The sequence below is a fragment of the Protopterus annectens genome, chromosome 5.part0, assembly GCF_019279795.1.
Source record: "Protopterus annectens isolate FY-2018-M chromosome 5.part0, PAN1.0, whole genome shotgun sequence".
Lineage (NCBI taxonomy): Eukaryota > Metazoa > Chordata > Ceratodontiformes > Protopteridae > Protopterus > Protopterus annectens.
In genome coordinates, this window is record NC_056735.1 from 1484566184 (window position 1) to 1484585316 (window position 19133).

Consider the following 19133-nt stretch of genomic DNA (forward strand, 5'->3'; position numbering starts at 1 on the left):
TTACTGGTTGCAGTCAGGTTGAGGCATTACAAAGAAAGCAACCTGTTAGTGAGAATAATAAAATATGATGGTGTTGCTGGGGGGGTGAAGGGGCTTGTGTCTCTGTGAAACACTTGTTTCCATCAGTGTATGACCTAGGCAAGCTAGAGTGCTTTGAAAGGGTTGAGATCCAAGGTATCCCAGTGGAACTGACGTCAACAGGGAGAAGGATGACGCTTGCTTTAACCCCCACAGTGTAGGCTGTATGGCCATGAGAAGGGGGACGAGATGGACCAAGCAGCTGAAAGAGGGATTGCTGATGGTCAACAGGTGTTTGGGTAAGAGAAGTGTAAAAGAAAAAAGTAATAAGTTATATAAAATATTTGACTGAATAAACAAAGTCTAATTTAAATAATTTTTCATTCATAGTTCTGATGTGAAAGTAACAGGTACACTGATATGAGGAAAGTGATACTGTGTTAGTGGGACACCTCATTTGTTTATTGCAGCTGCTTCCAGTTTCCCTCTGCTAACAGAGAAACTATTCAACTTAAGCCTTCTCATAATTTGGGCTCTCAGAATGCAGTTTGATTTGAATGCAAAATCCCAGAAGGTGTGGTCATCGTCTAATCACTGCATTTGTCTTTTAATTTATTTGCAGCATTTTGTGAACAGCCGAAATAAAATGAGAAAAGAAAAATTCATCACTTGCTCAGTGGTAATCACACTAAAATTATTTTTATTTCAGATTTATTGTTGGGAAAGAAGAGATTCCAACTCATTCATTTCTCCCAGAATTGGTTTATGCAAAAGCATCTGAGAAGAGCAGTGTGACACTGGAAAAAGATGTACCTCCTTCCAGAAGACGTAGGATATCAGTCATTGATATAGCAAAGAAACTGGCAGATACAATGTGAGAGAATACAGTATCAATTTATCTGCAACTTTTAAAATAGCATTGTTAGTTAATAAAAATGTCATGTATCTGGTATGTGAATGATTTGTTTTCACTGCTGCTTTTCATTTTTTTTCTAGTAGTTTAGTAGGAATCACTCAAACGTCTGTCATTACAATCCACTATCATCAGGTAATGTGCACAATCTCTGCAGAAGTAAAAGTCATCTGAATAAGTCCACATTAAAGAGATCTCTAACTGATGTAGAGGTTGCTGCTGCTAGTAAGCAACTTTATATTTTATTGTTTCATTTACAAATTCATTACCATGCTGCCCTTGAAGAATGAATTGCCTATGTTACATTAAAAAAATGGTAAGCTGGTAATATTGCAATAGGGAATGGATGGCAAACTCTCAACATGTTCATAGTTACTAGGCATCTCATCCGAAGGAGGACACACTCAGGACTGCAGCACCCCCATCTCCCATCCTTAAAGTGCAACACAATATCAGTAATCCATTTACACGCATTTGGGAGTAGACCCCACAGCCTTATGCATCAAAAGCAAGTATGTTACCTGTTGTGCTACTAACACTGCTTTTTAAATACATACACAAACAGTGATGACCATTTCTTAAACAAAACACTTGCAATTTGAAAACAGACAGCATGAGAAGCAGTAAACATCTCTTCCCTGGAAAATCACAATTCCTTGAAAATGCACTGAAGCTCATTTTTTTATTTGCAGGTAGTTTTACACGCATCCACTCACCCTCCTACCTTACCAATGTGGTCATTCATCTGTGTTTAATTCTGCACCTTACCGATGTGGTCAGTTATTTGTTGTTGTTCTGTCTATGTTTAATTTATGTTTAATTCTAGTTTGGGATGGATGGTCATGTCATTTGCAAGCAGGCAGAACAGCAGCACTGATGGATGTTTGTGTTATTTGGAGGCAGGCAGGACAGCATCCAGTATTTAAATTCCAAGCATGGAGCACAGAATTGAAGAAGAACAAGCAACTGTGTGTGTTGACACACTTAGGGACACACAGAACTGAATGCCCTTAATAAAGAACGCATGTATTTTTTTTAATTAAAAAGGTAAATGTGGTAGCCCTCGACCAGCAGGGGGCTCTCCCAACCAGTGGGCCCTAGGCGACTGCCTAGGTCACCTAGTGCTGGACACAGCTCTGCATATGATCAAATAGGTTATGTTATATCACAGCTTGGGAAGAGAACAGCTAACATCATGGTTATGAAGAAGTCTGTATTTTTTGTGAAAGACAAAAGGGCTTAACCATTAAAAATCATTTTATCACTACTGCTGTGGTTGCTTCCTCAAGAGTGGACAATTGATTCTGAGTTTGGCAACTTTGTACGTTTTTCAAAAGACCTGAATGAGGCTTTTTGTAGATTTTCAACATATGTGCTGTACTATACGTAGAGCTATTCTTACATTGCTTCTCAGAGCTGCATGCAATACTTTGCCAGTTTTGGAGCAAATGCAGTGAACCTCAATATATGAGGGATGCTAACATGGTTACTGTGTATAAGAATAAGGGTGTCAAAACTGATTGTAACAACTACCACCATATCTGCCTTCTCCGTACTGTGGGGAAGCTGTTTGCACATGTTGTGCTGAAGAGGCCCCACGTTCTTGAAGACAGAGTTTACCCCAAATGTCAGTGAGGGTTCAGAGTTGAACAGTTTATTGTAGACATTCTCTGTTAGACAACTACAAGAAAACTGCAGGGAGCAGAACAAACCTCTATATATTGCCTTCACTGATCTGACCAAAGCATTCAACTTCATCAGTAGGAAAGGTCTGTTTGTGATTTTGAGAAAGATTGGCTGTTCTCCAACACTGGTTAGCATTATCAGGACCTTCCATGAAAGCATGAAGGGGACCATCATGTAAGACAGAGCCACATCCTTACACTTCAAGATTTTCAGTGGAGTGAAGCAGGGGTGTGTACTGGCTCCAATATTGTTTGGTATCTTCATTTCTGTGGAAATTTGCTTTTGGAACTGCTACATATAGGGTATCTTTCTTTAAACCAGAATGGACGGCAACCTCTTCAAACTGTTGAGGTTTAGGTCAAAGTCCAGGATGCTTAGGAAGTGTCTACATCTGCCGTATTGCTGATGATGCAATTATTGCTGCTCACACTCAGCAGAAACTTCAGTCACTCATCAGTTGCTTTGTGGATGCATGCATGGAATTTGGCCTCACAATAAATTTAAAAAAGACCCAGGTGATGGGCCAAAATGTGGGCAGTGTACCATCTGTCAGGGTGAGTGACTGTAAGCTGGAGGTCATCCATTAGTTTGTGTAACTAGGCTCTATGATCTCTGACAACTTGTCGCTTGATAGCAAGATCACAAATTTCATTGGAAGAGCCACCGCAATGTTTTCCAGGGTGACAAAGAGAGTATGAGTTAATAATATGCTCACTGTGCACACCAACTTGCAGACTTTCACAGCATGTGTTTTGAGCACAGTACTATATGTCAGTCAAACATGGACTTTGTGCTCAAAACAGGAGCAGCGACTCAATGTATTCTATATGCACTGCCTTAGGCACATACTTGGTATCTCATGGCAGAACAAGATTCCCAACAGCACAGTGCTTAAGGGGATGGACACCACCTTCATATTCACCCTACTGAAACAGAGGTGTATGCATTGGTTGGGTCACGTCTCACATGTGATGGATGGCCGTATACTGAAAGACCTTCTTTTTGGAGAGCTGGAGTCTGGAAAGAGACTGAAAAGGTGACCCAAATTACATTACAAAGGCATAAGCAAGCATGACCTCCAAGCTTTGTCCATTAGCGTGAACAACTGGGATTCTGTCACCTCAGACAAGTATGCCTGGAAGCGGGAAGTGAAGGAAGCTCTCACTATGTATGAAACCACCTTGGCAAGCAGAGTGGAGGATAAGAGAGCCCTCTGGGAAGATCCTTGTGCCCGTGATATCAGACCGACTTCTGCCTAATACTGGTCAGAGTGCAGAAAGACTGCCAGTCCTGGATTAGATTGCACAGCCCCAGAATACACTGCTGGAATCAGTCCAACAGGAAAGCAAACCCATGATCATTTGAAATTGAAAGATGCCTACCAGTACCTTGCTTCTAGTCATATTGTGCATATCAGACCTAGAAGTGTCATACCTTTGTGCATACTGGCTTTGACTGTAGTATGTATTAAAACAAATGTTTAATGAAAGATATGTACATTTGTCCATTGTAGTTTACTGAACAGTATTGCTGCTTTTAGGGATATTGTATTGTAGCTTATACCTCTACTTTTGACCGGAAACTTTTCTCTGCTATTGTATGTTTGCCGTTGAAGTTGTTGACCCATAAGACTATTGGCACAGATGCTGGTGTTGTCTTTGTATAGTATTTCTACAGTTTACATACCTAGCTAAGATAGGAGCACTTGTGTATTGTACTAGTATAGAGGCTGATTTAATTAATTAATTGGCCTGTTTTTATAACAAACAACAGAGTAAATAACATCCTGCTACTCTGTCATGGGATGAGCTCTTGCATCTTGTATTCTGTTTACATGTTCATCCCGTGGCTTGAATTTTGGATGTGCACAGGGGTTCAGGATGTGAAGAGGATTTACCAGAACCACTGGTGATCTTTTTACTTTGTTTTTCATCTTCGCTTGGAAACGTTTTCCCTACATTCCTTTAGAATGTTTCTCCTTTATGCTTTGCATTTTAGTCCTTTTTAACCACTGCTGTCATCTCTCTACTTCTTCACTATGGACTGTTCTGTCCTATGTCTGTATGTTCATTTCCTGCTGTCCTGCCTGATGCATGTGCTTCACTGTTGTGTTGTACAGTGACAGTATTTAATGTCACAGGCATTGCCTGCACATGTTGCTTTACAAAAGTAACATCCGCATCATCCCTGTACAGTGCCTCTGATGTCATTGGGTGGCTGGTGTGCTGTCTGTTGCTGTACTGTTTACTTTGGCCTTATTGCTGTTTTCACTGTATATTGTAGGGGCTTGAATGTGGTCAGCTGCCGTATCTGGAACAGCTAACATAAAGTGCCCATAGTAGAACCCTGTAGGGCATATCACTGTATTTGCTGTGTCCACATTTGAGTGTACTGGTGAGCCAAATGGTTGTGTCTGATGCTACTTTCATAGGGGTGTGGCCTCCTATTGCACATTTGCTTCATTTCACACCCTTGAAAAATATCTGCCATCTTTTCATAGTCATGTGCCATTGTACTTGCTGTTGCTGTCTTCCAAGGACATTGCTTTGTAGAAATTATGATAACTTGGATCGCCTGGATTTGTGTCATGATATTAACAATTCTTTCAGTAAAATTCTAATTCACTGAAACCAAGTGTCTGAAGTCCACACTAAGCTCATGTGCATGCTTGTCAAACCTCTTTACACCTCCATGTAGCAAGACGTTCCTCATAACTCCACAGACTTAATAATACCTTGCATAACAGTGGAAGTAAAGAGCAGACTCTGTTGCTGCAGAAATTGAATCTCAGTAGATTACTTTGTACAGTCAGTACTCTCTGAAAGAGTTGCTCCTGATCTTCAGATTATTTCTTTACAGAGAAGGGTCTGTGGAAAGAGGATGTGTGTTGGTGGTGGGGGGGGATTGGAGTAGAGGCAGCTTATTAAATACACTTTAAAAGGCACTTTAAATGGCAGATTAAACAGGTTTATAGTCTCCTTCTGCCATCAAGCAAGTCTAGTGTAATCTAACTGCTGTTGTATGATTGTGCTAACAGGTCAATGAAGTGTACTTACTTTGCCTATCTATTCCAGCCGGTATCTCACAGCCACATAACATCAGTTTCCTTCTATGCCTCATCTTCCACTATTTATTAATGTATTTGTTTGTTTGTTATCTGGTTAAGTGAACTGGTCCTGTTTGGATCCTTTTCCACCGTGATCCAAGTCCCTCAAGCAAGGATCAGTAGAGTGTGTGTGTATGGATCCCCTTCAAAACATCTAAAGTTCATAACGTTGAAGCTCAAAACATTGAGACCTTAACATCTAAAACCCATAATGTCTAAAACTCATAACATTGAATTTCATAACATTGAAACTTTGCACCACAACTTCAAAACCTACAAATCACATATAAATAACATCCCCTCCACCTAAAACACCACCAAAGTAGTAAACACACTTGATACTATGTTTCTGCAGGGGAACATGTACCCCTGCACCTCCCATGTTGGGGGCTCTGCCCCGAGATCACACTACAGTGGGGAAAAAGTTAATTTCCTAACCCCACTGTAGTGAGAGCTCGGAGTTGGTATATTTAATTTACGTGTGGGGGTGGGGGCGGAGTGCGACTTGTACTTTTGCACTGACCTCAGTGAATTCCCCTCAGTGTCTTTTATACAAATCTTTGAACATTTTCTATTCTAGCCCCAACATTTCTGTTCAAGAATAACTTTGCTCATGTAGTAGTATTAGCTGTATATGTCTTATGGTAATTGAAAAATAGATTATTTATTTTGTGGTCCAAGATCTTACCACTGAGGTTCATTCCACCTCATGTCAAAAGTAGTGAATGTAGTACTTACAAGATGCCTGCACACTGATCAACAACTTGACTTAATCTCTCCCATTATAAAAACAGAACCTGAGAAACTGCAACCAGAGATATTGTCAGCTTGAGTAAAATTAATTTACTGGCTAGTAAGTACACAGCCTGGATGCTTGCAAAGAAGAAACTAAAAGAGCCTGAAAGAAAATTAACTAGAAAAAGTGAAGAGAAAACACTGATTGGGAAGAATTTTGCAGCTGTTCAGCTAAAAGCAGCTAAAAGCAGTTCAAACTCCAGCTTTTTTGTAAGACATGGCTTCCAGTAATCTGTTGGAAAATTTAAGTCAGATGTGCTCAGAGCTGATGAAAATAAATGAGACACTCAAGAAGTATATCAACTCAAATAATAAAAGGCTGAAAAAAGGGAAGAAGCTTTAAACAGATATTCAGATGACCTGATAAACCTGCAAAATTCAGAGGTTGAAATGAAGAAAAAGATGGCCGAGTTTGAGACTGTTCAAGAAAAGATGTTTTTAAAAAAATGGTAGAATTAGAGACAGAGCATGTAGGGAAAATCTGAGATTTTCTGCTTGACTAGAGAAACTAGAAGGAACAAGACTGTATTAATGTTATAAGGCACAGATAAGCAACTGGACTCGTATTCCACAGCAGGAACTGTTAATTGAAAGAGCACCATGTATGCCTGCTCCAAATATGGCCATAAGAAAGCAGGCAAGACCTCTGTTAGTAAAGATGAAAACATACCAGCAGAAAGAAAAAAATGTGGCAAAAGAGCAAAGTATTAAAAGTTGGTGACAGCAGATAGTTTGTGGAAAATTATTATTCACCGTACACCAGGCAGAGGAAAAACAAATTAATTCCAGTAATCAGTGAATGCTGACAGGTTGGTATGAAATTCAAGCTGCTGTACCCAGCTGTCTTCAGAACATTTTTTTCCCTGGAAGATCAAAGTCATTTTTTAATGCAGAACAGGCTTAGGAGGAAAAGCAAAAATTTGTCCAATACAAAATGAGCCATTAAGCAGAAGGGGACTCTGTTTCTCATTCTTCTGATAATAAAACACATGGGAGTGGCTTTGCCAGTGAATCATTTTCCACTGTTCCAAAGGAAAATATGTGAGAGATGGAGAAACGCACAAAAGTTGACCAGAAGAATCAGGGGCACCATGGAAATGAGCTGCAATACTGGAACACAACACGAACAGTCAAAACTGTGTGAATATCTTTTAATTCTGGTACCTCGGCCTTCGCCTTCTCATGGAATACATTTTATGAGTCAAACAACACCCCTTTTTAATTTTTTGCATGCTTCCAGCATGCATAGTGATTGCCTTATAGACTCTTTACCATTAGGGGAATTCAAACGTATAGGGTTCAACACTTCTGAACTAGAAAGGATCAACATGGAGTTTGATAAGCTCGAGAGCAAACTAAGTGAAAGAAATTATTCTAAAGTGAAAATCAAATCAGCTAGAACAAAAGTAGAACAGGAATTGGGCTTAAGGAAGTTTGAGAGGAATGGTTCATTGCATGTGTTTGGATGTCCTAATACGCAGAGGGAAGATGTTGAGGTGGAAGGATTAAATGAAAAAAATGTTTTTCATTACTAAATATTCTCAATTTTCTTGTGTGTTGAGAGAGGTAGTTTTAAAATTATGGCCTATTATTACTGGGGATGACAAGGTGGGGAGACTATTTCCAACCACAGTAACCTTTACTTATGGTAGATATCCCAATTTAAAAGAAATATTAAATATTAGGAAAACACGAAGGCACAGTATTAAGAAAGGAACCTTCAGATGTGGGAGGTGCAAAGTATGTTCCAGGGTCAGAAGTTTAGATGGAACAAAAATCAGTAATGTATATTATAAGGCTCTGGAATATTTTTATTGCAATTCATCTGGGGTAGTTTACATCATAGGTTGTGGTTGTGCCAAACAAAAATGGTACATTGGTCAAACCAGCAGAAAAGTCAAGCTCAAGATTTTGGAGCATTTGGGCGACATTAGGCATGAAAGACTAGAAAGTCCGGTGGCCAAGCACTTTTGCGAACAGCATGGGGGGGTTCCGGAAGGGTTTATTTTTTGTGTTTTGGGGAAACCCAGGAGTTTTGGTGATGAGGCAGTTTCTCTTATTAAATTATTGGAAATGGAATCTAGATTCATTTTAAATTATAAAACTCTCTTTCCAAATGGTATGAATATAGAAATATAGCAAATATTTCTATATAATAAAATTTTTTAAAACATAAGTTTTTGCATTTGATATCTATTATTATATGTACAAAAAACAAGGTCATGTTTAACAGAATTGATGGAGTGCATTAATCATAATTATAAATGTAATATAATGTAAAAAAATTTTGTTCATGGAATAGAATTTAATGTAATTTATTTAATGCATAACATTTTATAATAAGAAGTATGCGATTTCAAATGTGAAGTTGGAAACTTTAGAGTAAAAGTGTCACTGATGAAATTTGGTTTAATGTTTAATGGTTTAATTGAACCAATTATTTATGTAAATGACATGGATGTGTTATAAAAGGGGTGTTGTTTGACTCATAAAATGTATTCCATGAGAAGGCGAAGGCCGAGGTACCAGAATTAAAAGATATTCACACAGTTTTGACTGTTCGTGTTGTGTTCCAGTATTGCAGCTTTGGTGGTGTGGAGTGTGTTTCAGGCACCATGGAAATGAACCAGAATCTGGAGGTAGGAGATGATCAGGAAGAAGACCAGCACCATGGAAATTAGTAAATGAATGAGACACTGCAAAGCTTCAATCATATTTGTGAAATTGGCTGTATAGCGAAAAGAATGGACTTTTTATTTACTTTGTTAAACTTGTGAGGAAGTGAAAGGCATTTGCCTTACTTCGTGTCATTAATATTTGGAAGAACTCTTAGGGGAGGGGAGGAGGAAAAAAAAAGGTTACTGTAAGTAAAACTTTATTTTCTTAAGTTCTGTAAAACTTTTCACAATATAAATTGCATATTTTATAGTAAAGTATTTTTTAGTTCTTCTATGTGATAAAGTTATTAAAGTAAACAAACCCCTTCCTCTTCTCTTCTTTTCTGGTATTGAGAAATGTAGGCATCACATTGCAAAAAAGGGAAGAAAAGCTAGATAAAGTATGTTTAAGTTATTAGGCTGTAATCTTGGATTGCTGAGTTAGATGATGGTGTGTAAAAGTACACAACCCATAACATATGGAGAGCTGATATGTTTTCCCTTACTTTTGCATAGGTGAATGTCTGGATTAAGAGCCTTGGCTTAATCTAATAACAAATTTTAAGTGGAAGCAAGTAAATATGAGAACACTGAATACATTGAAAATTTTCATTTAGCAATAAATGTTTCAGCTTGTCTTTCAGGCTTCAACAGAGGACTACATTAAACTTTTTTCTCTTACTTTTCCATGGAGGCAAGCTTATAATAGGGCAAGGAAAGACAGAACAATAATTTCTTCAAGATTAAAAATTAATGAATTATGAAAGTATGCAAGTAGTTTTCACATCTGAGGAAAAGGCAATAAAGATTAAACAAAAAGAACAGACACCAATTTGTGTAAACAGAAGCACAGGCAATAATGTGCTTCTTAGCATGGATAATCCTGATTTCAAGTTAAATATGTCCTGTGTTAGCTGTCTGTTTGGAACATATGTTCCTGTTAGGAGGGTTAAACTTCATTATTTGAAGATGTACATAGTTATTTAGGTTTTTGTTAAGTTTAGTAGGTTATGTGAGTGTTATAAGGGTATGTTTGTTATTATGTTTGAGGGTTTTTTAACAAAATGTCTTGTAAAATGTGACATAGGTTCCAGTGTTTAATTAAAAGAAACAAAAACTGTATAACGGATTAACCTGCCAAACAATAATGGGAGCATGTGTCAGAAAAGCTGGAATTAGACATTTTAAAAAGCTGCCATATATAATAGGTAGGAATAATGACTTCTTGCCATAATGGCAACACTTTTCATATCATCTTGGGAAGTGAATGGTCTCACAGACATTGACAAAAGCAGAGTACTTCATTATATTAAGAAATGCAGAGCTCGAGTAGCAATGCTACAGCAGATACATTTGGAAAGAAATGAGCATATGAATTTGATAAAGAAATTATTTCTGGATGGATATTTCACAGAATATCATGGACAAATAAAAATAGGAGTACTTATATTAATTGCTAGAGGAACTCTGGTTGTGATGGAAGATTGCTAGAGGAACTCTGGTTGTGATGGAAGATGGAAAAGAAAGTTAATAGTGGCAGATTTGTATTTATAAGGGGCTACTGGCAAGAGATTAGGATTACACTGGCATGAATTTATATTCTGGTAAAAAACAACTCAAACTGCTTACCCAAAAAAACAGCTTGAACTCCAGAAAACTCGCTTATAGGCTCCCAGTCACAGAAGATAACTATGAACGAATGTAAAAGTTGTTAATTTATTAAGCGTTCTGTTCACAATCCACTTTTCGTTGAGTACACCTTACTCAACTTCATCAGATACAAGTGTAAACAAAGAAATACAAATTATTACAACTAAGCACTCCATTTGAACTCGTAACCAAGTCACGTGCTAAACGCTTTCAACACTGTTATTGGTTAAGTGTTTGTATCCAACTACTCCATTGTTTAAAAATTTAAAGATACATTGTAGTGTTTGTTTTTATATCAACCATATTGTCTTCTACACATAACTACATAATTCAGTATGAAAGCACACTGACTAGCACTGTAGCTTTTTACTAAAAAGTGTATATTAAAAAGTATGTTAAAAAATATTTGTATGTAAGTAAGTATATACTAAAACATTTAGCATGTTAAAAAGTAACCTCCTTCTGTGCGCTACAATGTGTAGCTATTTTATCCTTCATAAAAGACTTCACTCAATTAACCAACACATCTCGGGTTATGTGTTAAGTAAAACCAAACCTTCCTTCACTACTCTAAAAGCATTCAAGTATTCCGGTCATTTTGTTGCTTATAAATTAACTTTGTTTTGTTTTAGTTTAGTTTTAATTTTACAAACCCTTAAAAACAAAGTAGTGTAAAAACTACAAATTTTGCGTGGTGCAAGTCATACAACAGTAGATTACTATCCTTAGTTTTATATGTAGTTGTATATGCTATACGTTTAATTAACATGTTTGTCTTGCTCTTAGAGTCTAGATAAACAAATGTTGCACTTAAACAACTCATTTCCTAAAACTTATTTCTTCAAAAAGAAATCGTAAAGTTACGTACAATAACAAAAGATACATATGTTTATCTGTGTATGTATAGACTATAACACAAACACAATTGTACTACTAGATGACAAGGGCGTCTTGTACGTTTAGAGTGTACCAGCCATTGGACCAAAATTCACTCCAACGATCTAACCATTACTACTAAGGTTGATCGGGTCATCAAAATGTATATATGTTAAAATATGTATATAAGATGAAAAAGTAAAGATTAGGAAGTATAAAACATGAATAATATATGTATAATACATGTATCTTCTGGCCAGGTAAGTTTCTGGCCATGAATAATACATGTATCTTCTAATCACTCGAATTGTTATGGGTACTAATGATAGATAAAGAAAACCCTACTAAAAAGAAAAGGTGCATGTTGATGTTATCTGGCCAAGTTCTTCAAATGTAATATACACATAATTGAGCTCAATTCATTAATACCTGGAAATTGACATGCATTGAGTCTCAATTGCCAGATTAGTTCACGAGTTCAAATGGAGTGCTTAGTTGTAATAATTTGTATTTCTTTGTTTACACTTGTATCTGATGAAGTTGAGTAAGGTGTACTCAACGAAAAGTGGATTGTGAAGAGAACGCTTATTATCTTCTGTGACTGGGAGCCTGTAAGCAAGTTTTCTGGAGTTCAAGCTGTTTTTTTGGGTTATGAATTTATATTCCACCTAAAAATGCTGTATCAGAGCTTAAAACATGGGAGACATAAGCAGCTTTCAGCAGGACATATGTGGGGAGTGGAATTTGATTTGGAAAAATGAGGATGCATGTGGTGGGCTTAGAAGGGAAAATCTAACAAAAAAAGGTAGATTTCTGAAGAAATTTATGAAAATATTTGGCATGAAAAACATGAATTGAGTAGCAGGAGCTTGGAGACTATTCACGTATTATATGCTGTGGAATAAAATCCCGGTATATGTGAGGCAGAGCACCTCGCTGGCCTTGTTCAAGATAAATCTTGACCAATGGATGGGAGATCGCAGATATACCCCAGGGATTACCTCAGTGTCACTGCTCAACAGAGGCACAGCAAAATAATGGGTATAGTTCCCCATACTAAAGGGGTGGCGTAAGCCACAAAACTATGGGCTAGGCTTGTAAATGCCCTCGGGCAGATAGCCTAGTATGAACCTATGAACCTATGAACCTATTCCCTATGGTACAGTAACTGGGCTAGACTTAATAGAAATTATATTTCACAGGAACATATCCATTTAATTGAGAACTTTGATACACGTCCAGTAACAATTTCAGATCATGTGCTATTAATTTTTTCAGATGCCATTACCTCTATACATATGATCTACTTTATGCCATTTTGAGTGTGTAGCTAGGAAGAGGAAACCCAAAAAGTGGCTCAAACTCATTTACAGATATGTTACAGATGGCTATTTCCATACATGCAAGGATGCTTACTATTAGGCTTTTCATAAATCAGTTATCACAGTCCTTTAAAGTTGCTGTGTCTGTCTGTCTGTCTCCTTGTGTGTGGTGCAATATGAATGTCCTCTTTAGGATCAGAGATGAACATTGCATCTGGTCTGCAGTCATTAGGGAAACCACATTGCTTGTGCTGAGTGTGCATACCAGCAGGTGGTTGAGCCGTAGCCAGGGTAAATGTATTTTATGTAAATATTTCTTGAACGGTTTTATTCCTGAGACTATGATAACCTTTATAACATATGGATATAGTCGCATTCAGGTTTATTCATTGACCTTAAAGCAGACACAGTAGGTCTTTTTATACCATTCTGGAATTACTGAAGTAGACTGGTGCTGATTTTAGTAAGTTCGAAGCATTATGTCCAGTCAGAATCAACGTGGATCATTTCTTTGTGGGACATAATCATTTTCAGCATTTCAAAAGTGTGTTTAGATTTCTTTATCAGTTTCCAAATAGCCTCTTCTGCAGCAGTACATTTAATGTCTGCAACACATTTCAATGGTTCAATAGATGTCTAGTATAATTTTCCCAGCCCTAAGTAGCCCCTTAGATTTGATACATTCTGAGGTCTGGGTGATTGCTTACAGCTTATCTTGATACTTGTGTGTTCTATTTTTGACAATGCCATGCCCACATTGAGACATTTCATATTTGAAAAATGTATAATTCTTTCTGTTTTCTCAAAACCTTTTTTACTGTCTATGTCACTATGCAGGTTATCCATGTATTCATCATTGTTGTTTCCCATCACCAGAAGAGCAATTAATTGGGTAGCACTTTGCATTAGGAATTTCTTGGAGTGCTTGATCCATTAGCTGATACTAAATGCAAGTGGCTCACTGGAAATCATGAAATTCTTGGGGGATGTCCTTTTCCATTTCTCCATAGCCTGAACCAAGTCAGGTATATGAAAACATCTTCGGTGTCTCAGGGAATAATCTGCAGTCCTTCAGGTTGCATTACCAGTTGCTTTAAAATCTTCTGAGATGTAAACATCCCATTTGACCCTTTTTTTATTACTAGCACTAAAGGTGTAGCCTAGTCATTCTACTTCAGTCCACTTTGGATGGTACATCACCAACTTCCATCATGTGTTCTTCATTTTCTGTCTTAGATACACAGAGTACTTTTCTCACCTCATCGTTTTATGGGATAGCATTTGTTTCTATTGTAGGCTTTGCATTTATGTTCTGCAATGTTCTCATGTCTTTGGTAAACATTTGCTGATAATCATGGCTTGTTGCTGTCCTTGGTTGCCTCCTTCTGTGAATTACCTCATGCTTTCTCTAGTGATAGTTCACACTCAGTCAGTGTGTCCGAAAATAATTTCTTGTAGTCATTGCAATTAAATTCCATTCAAAGCACCACACTTGTCAAAATGCATCATATATTTTACTCATGCCATCTGTGGGATAATATAGCAATAACCCACGCCTGGGTGTGGGTAATGCTGGATTTACCCACGGTTGGTGTGGTTTGGTCACGAGGGCGAAGTATGAGTGGCCAAACAAAGACAACCGTGGGTAAATCCAGCATTACCCACACCCAGGCATGGGTTATTGCTGTTATACAATGACATTATTTAAGAAAAAAAAATACTTACTTTTCTTAAATAATGGCATTGTATAATGCCTCCTTGCTGCCCTTCCACAGCTGTCTGGAATTCTGCGGCAATTCTGATGTACTGCGCATGCGTAGGCTTACGCAGTACATCAGAGCTGTATGTGGAAGCAACGGAGAAAGCAAGATCTCCGTTGCTTTTTACAAAGTGTCTCACTATGTTAAAGGAGTTTAACATATTGAGACAGCTTTAAAAAAAGCAATGGAGAATCTCTGTTTTTTTTTAAAGCTGTCTCGCTATGTTAAACTCCTTTAACATAGCGAGACAGTGTGTAAAAAACAATGGAGATCTTGCGTTCTCCATTGCTCTAAAAAGACTTATACTAATGGAAAAAGTCCGGGCGACCGGACCTTTTTCCATTAGTATAAGTCTGATTTACAACGTGCATGCTGACCAATCAGCGTGCACGTTTTGAAATATTAATGGGGGGGTGTTGTTGCATAATCTGTGTTATTTATCTGTCAGTTTCATTCATGTTCTACAGCTGTAAGCACAATAAATCATAATGTTCACCTTCTGTGTCTGACTCTCTCTTGTCTGATAATTCATTGTTTCATGCATCTAGACATATTTTGAACCACATCTGTAATTCTGCACATTTGCCTTTTAATTTGCCTTTTATCACAATTTCTTCACTTATGTAGTGTCTCAGTATGACCTCTTTTATGACATTTTCTGATATCCATCTTTTCTAATTCAGGGTTTTAAGGAAGTGCCAGTCCTGCCACTCAATAGATGCAATGCTGGATAAGATGCCAGTCTCACACACACACACAACTCTGGGCAGTTTGGAGAAGTGCCATTTTGCCTTCAGCACATTGTTGGGCTATGGGAGGAAATTGGTGCAGCCAGACCAAGCCCATAAACACTCAGGGAAGACATGCAAACTCTAAGCAAAAGAAACCCATAATGAGACAACTGCAGATCTGATTTGATCATACCTAGATGGAAAATTAAGTCCAGCGTATATCCTTTTACATAAGTAACAAAAGACAGCAACTTAAAAAAATAATAAAATAAAAATAAACCCTCTATGAGTTGGAAGAATTTTCTGGCAACTTCACCTGAGTAATCACTGACCCAGATGTTGAAAAAAAAAAAAAGTACTGTGACTCAAAACTGAATGCTTGAGGAAATCATTGAAAATCTTATATTATCCGAGGCATTGATTTTGTCATATATTTTTTCTTTTATTGTGACATTGGATCATGAAAGTTCCATTTCTTGCTTGAAATAACAGATCACCACCTTCCATTCTGTGTACTGTACTTTCTGCCTCGGGTGTAATTACACAAATTGCTGCTCTTACCTCATGGCTTTGTTTGATGTCTTCGTATTTATTTGTTTTATTTTACATTTGTTAACCAGGTAGTGTCCAGTTGGGAAGTAGCCCGTTTTCAACAGAGACCCAGGGAGAAAAGATCTGTAAAAGGTTACAAAATTTTTTTACAAAGATTTACAGGGAATATACAAAAAGTTTATTAGTTGCCGAAAATCACAATTTACAAAAAGAGAATGTAAAACGGAAAACATTACATTTCCTAAGCCTTACTACAGACAGTAATATGAAATTCATTCAATATATAACTAAAATAAAGGGTCTGCTTCACATGACTGAAATCTCATTTGACTGAATTTTATTTGACCGAGACTATAATACCGATTTTTCAAAATACTGAAACCTCACTTGACTGAAACTCATTATACTGAAAGCTTACAATGCCGAATTTCAAAATACTAACTTGTAAACTATAGACGTGCACACTTAAAACACCAATGACTAACTCTTTCCAGAACTTAAAAAAATTCCATGCCACCCGAGTATTTTTGTTTCTGTAGTTTTTTTTCCCAATTTACTAAAAAAACTCATCTGAGGGAAGAAGCAGACCTTGAAACTCATAATTCTTAGTGTTATATCTAGGCAACTATCATCCCATTTCCTGTATAGATCTTACATAGTTTTCCTAGTATTAAGAGCAATGATCTTCAACTGTGCTTGTTGACTTCAGTCCTATGTAAGATAGCTGAAGTGAGTCTCTCAGAAAGGTATTCTCTTTACTCAGCCAATCACTAGATGAATGTTTAATCATTATGGCTTTAGTCATTTCTGTGACTATCATATATCCAGCAATTTAACAATATCAGCAGGGCTCCTGAAGCATCACTTTTAAATCCCTTTTATAAGACATCATAAAAATAAGCAAGTCATCTGTGTATAGTTCCACCTCATGAGTAAATCCATACAGCTCATAGCCACTTACTTTTTATCTGCTTCAACCTCCATGTCAGCATTTCAAGATAAATAGCAAATAAAAGAGGGTGAAGAGAACACCCTATCCAGTGCCTCTGCTTGGTAAGTCTATTTCTTATCTTAATTTGTGCTGAGGAATTATAATGCAAATCTTTTACTAAATTCGCACACCTTTCAGGAAAATCAGTCTTTCTACTTCACATCAGTACTGCCAACAAATCCTGTCAAAAGCATTTTCAGTGTTCAAACTTCAGCCAATACATCTTTTATCAACATACATGTTTTAAGTAAGTCATGGGTCCTACCCATTAAAAAAAAACTCTGTTACAGATCAAGTCAATAAGAGTTAGGTTATGTGCTAATAATTTGGCAATTGTAGTAAATAATTAATAATGATGATCAAGTGTCAATTTTGGTCTGTATAACCCAGGTTGTGAAGAATCCATACCTGGTTTATGAATATCTGTTATAATAGCTTGTTTCCATGTATTTGGGGTCTGTCCAATTGCCAGCACATAACTAGCTAGTTTAGTAACACCCGTAATAAAAATTTGTATTTCTTCCTCATTTCCTCATCTATCTTCAGCATGCCTAACCCTCTCAACACCCCTCTAACATACCTACTCTCACATCACTCCCGTAAACCATTCATAAAATACGACAGCTACTTGGCTAAGATCATAAAGACTATAGTCCATATGTATCCAAACTAGCTATTAGTGGAAATATTAATTCCAGCCCTGGCTCACAGACCCATAATACCAACACTCCCACCCAACTACATTCCTTAAGCTTACTTCAGCACTGAAGGAAAAATACTAACCTATTAATGCTAAACGTTAACATCAGAAGCATTTCCAATAAACTTCATGATTTACACACCAACCTTACACTATATTTACCAGATGTTGTCCTGCTGAGAATGGCTAAAATCTTATCCCACTAACAATGAAATACAGTGACAGATTACAGTATCTTACATAAAAACAGGGAGAGAAAAAAGGAGGTGATATAGCAATCCTATTTTAAAATCAGCTTAATGTAGTAACCCTAGATCATCCTGCCAGTGCTTTTAAGAACACTGAATTAGTTCTTACAAGGCTTATAATTAATCCCCAAAAAAGTAATCAACATCATAGACTGTTACATCCCACCCAGCAAAAACATAGACACCCAAGAGAATTTACTGTCCTGAGACTCCGAGACACTTCCTCAAGAAACTATCATCATGGGGGATTTCAACACAGATTGGCAAACCTGCAGCTCATGTAATCCCACAAAGTGCATTAACCTCTTCGGATTATCTTAAGCCATTCTGCCTCCCACTAGGACTGACAAATCAACCAAGAAACAGTCAATCCTTGACTGGATACTGCAAATCAACCAGCCTTGTTCTACCACTGGCTGTCTTCCTGATAGTTTTCTTGACCACTTACCAACCCTTCTAATAAGATGTCAAACATCACATGTCAAACTTACCATATTCCACATAATAGAAACAAAAGAAAGTTCAACCCTAGCAAATTTATTACATCTCTAAATAGTTGTAATTGGACCCCCCTTAAACTACTTAATCTAGAAAATGCAGTCAAATACTTCAACTCTACCTTCCTGGACATTTTAAACAAACATATCCCACTCAGAATCATCAGAATTAAGTCCAACTTCACCCCCTGGCTGACTAAAGAAACATGATCACTACTTAAAACTAGAGACAAAGCCTTGGGAACACATGCACAAAATGAAAACCAATACTGCTAAACAAACTAGTACTAAGAAATAAAGCAAAGAGAATGATCAAGTCAGATAAAACTAAATATTATCACAAAATTCAAATCAAGTGCAAAAACAACCCTCAAAAGTTTTGGACAGCCATTAATAACTATATTATCACAGCATTCAAATCAAGTACAAAAACAACCCTCAAAAGTCCTGGACAGCCATTAATAACTTACTCAAGCCATGTAAAACTAGCTGCTTCCCCAACAACTGTTGACTCCTCTGAAAATATAGCCACATGAAAAGAGACATTGAGGAGCTCTCCGATTATGTAGCCCAGACTGGTATGACCTCAGACAATGAGCAATCCTGCCTTCACCAAGAATGATGCTTCAGT

General features: G+C 37.2%; 1 protein-coding gene across 1 annotated transcript in view; it reads left to right on the plus strand.

The window, feature by feature from the left end:
* Window positions 1-19133, plus strand: part of TMEM135 (transmembrane protein 135) — a 2670197-nt gene that overhangs the window by 2355372 nt on the left and 295692 nt on the right. Inside the window, exon 8 of the mRNA XM_044071311.1 lies at window positions 728-892. Coding sequence (XP_043927246.1) covers window positions 728-892 — 165 coding nt within the window. The remainder of the gene's footprint in view (window positions 1-727; window positions 893-19133) is intronic.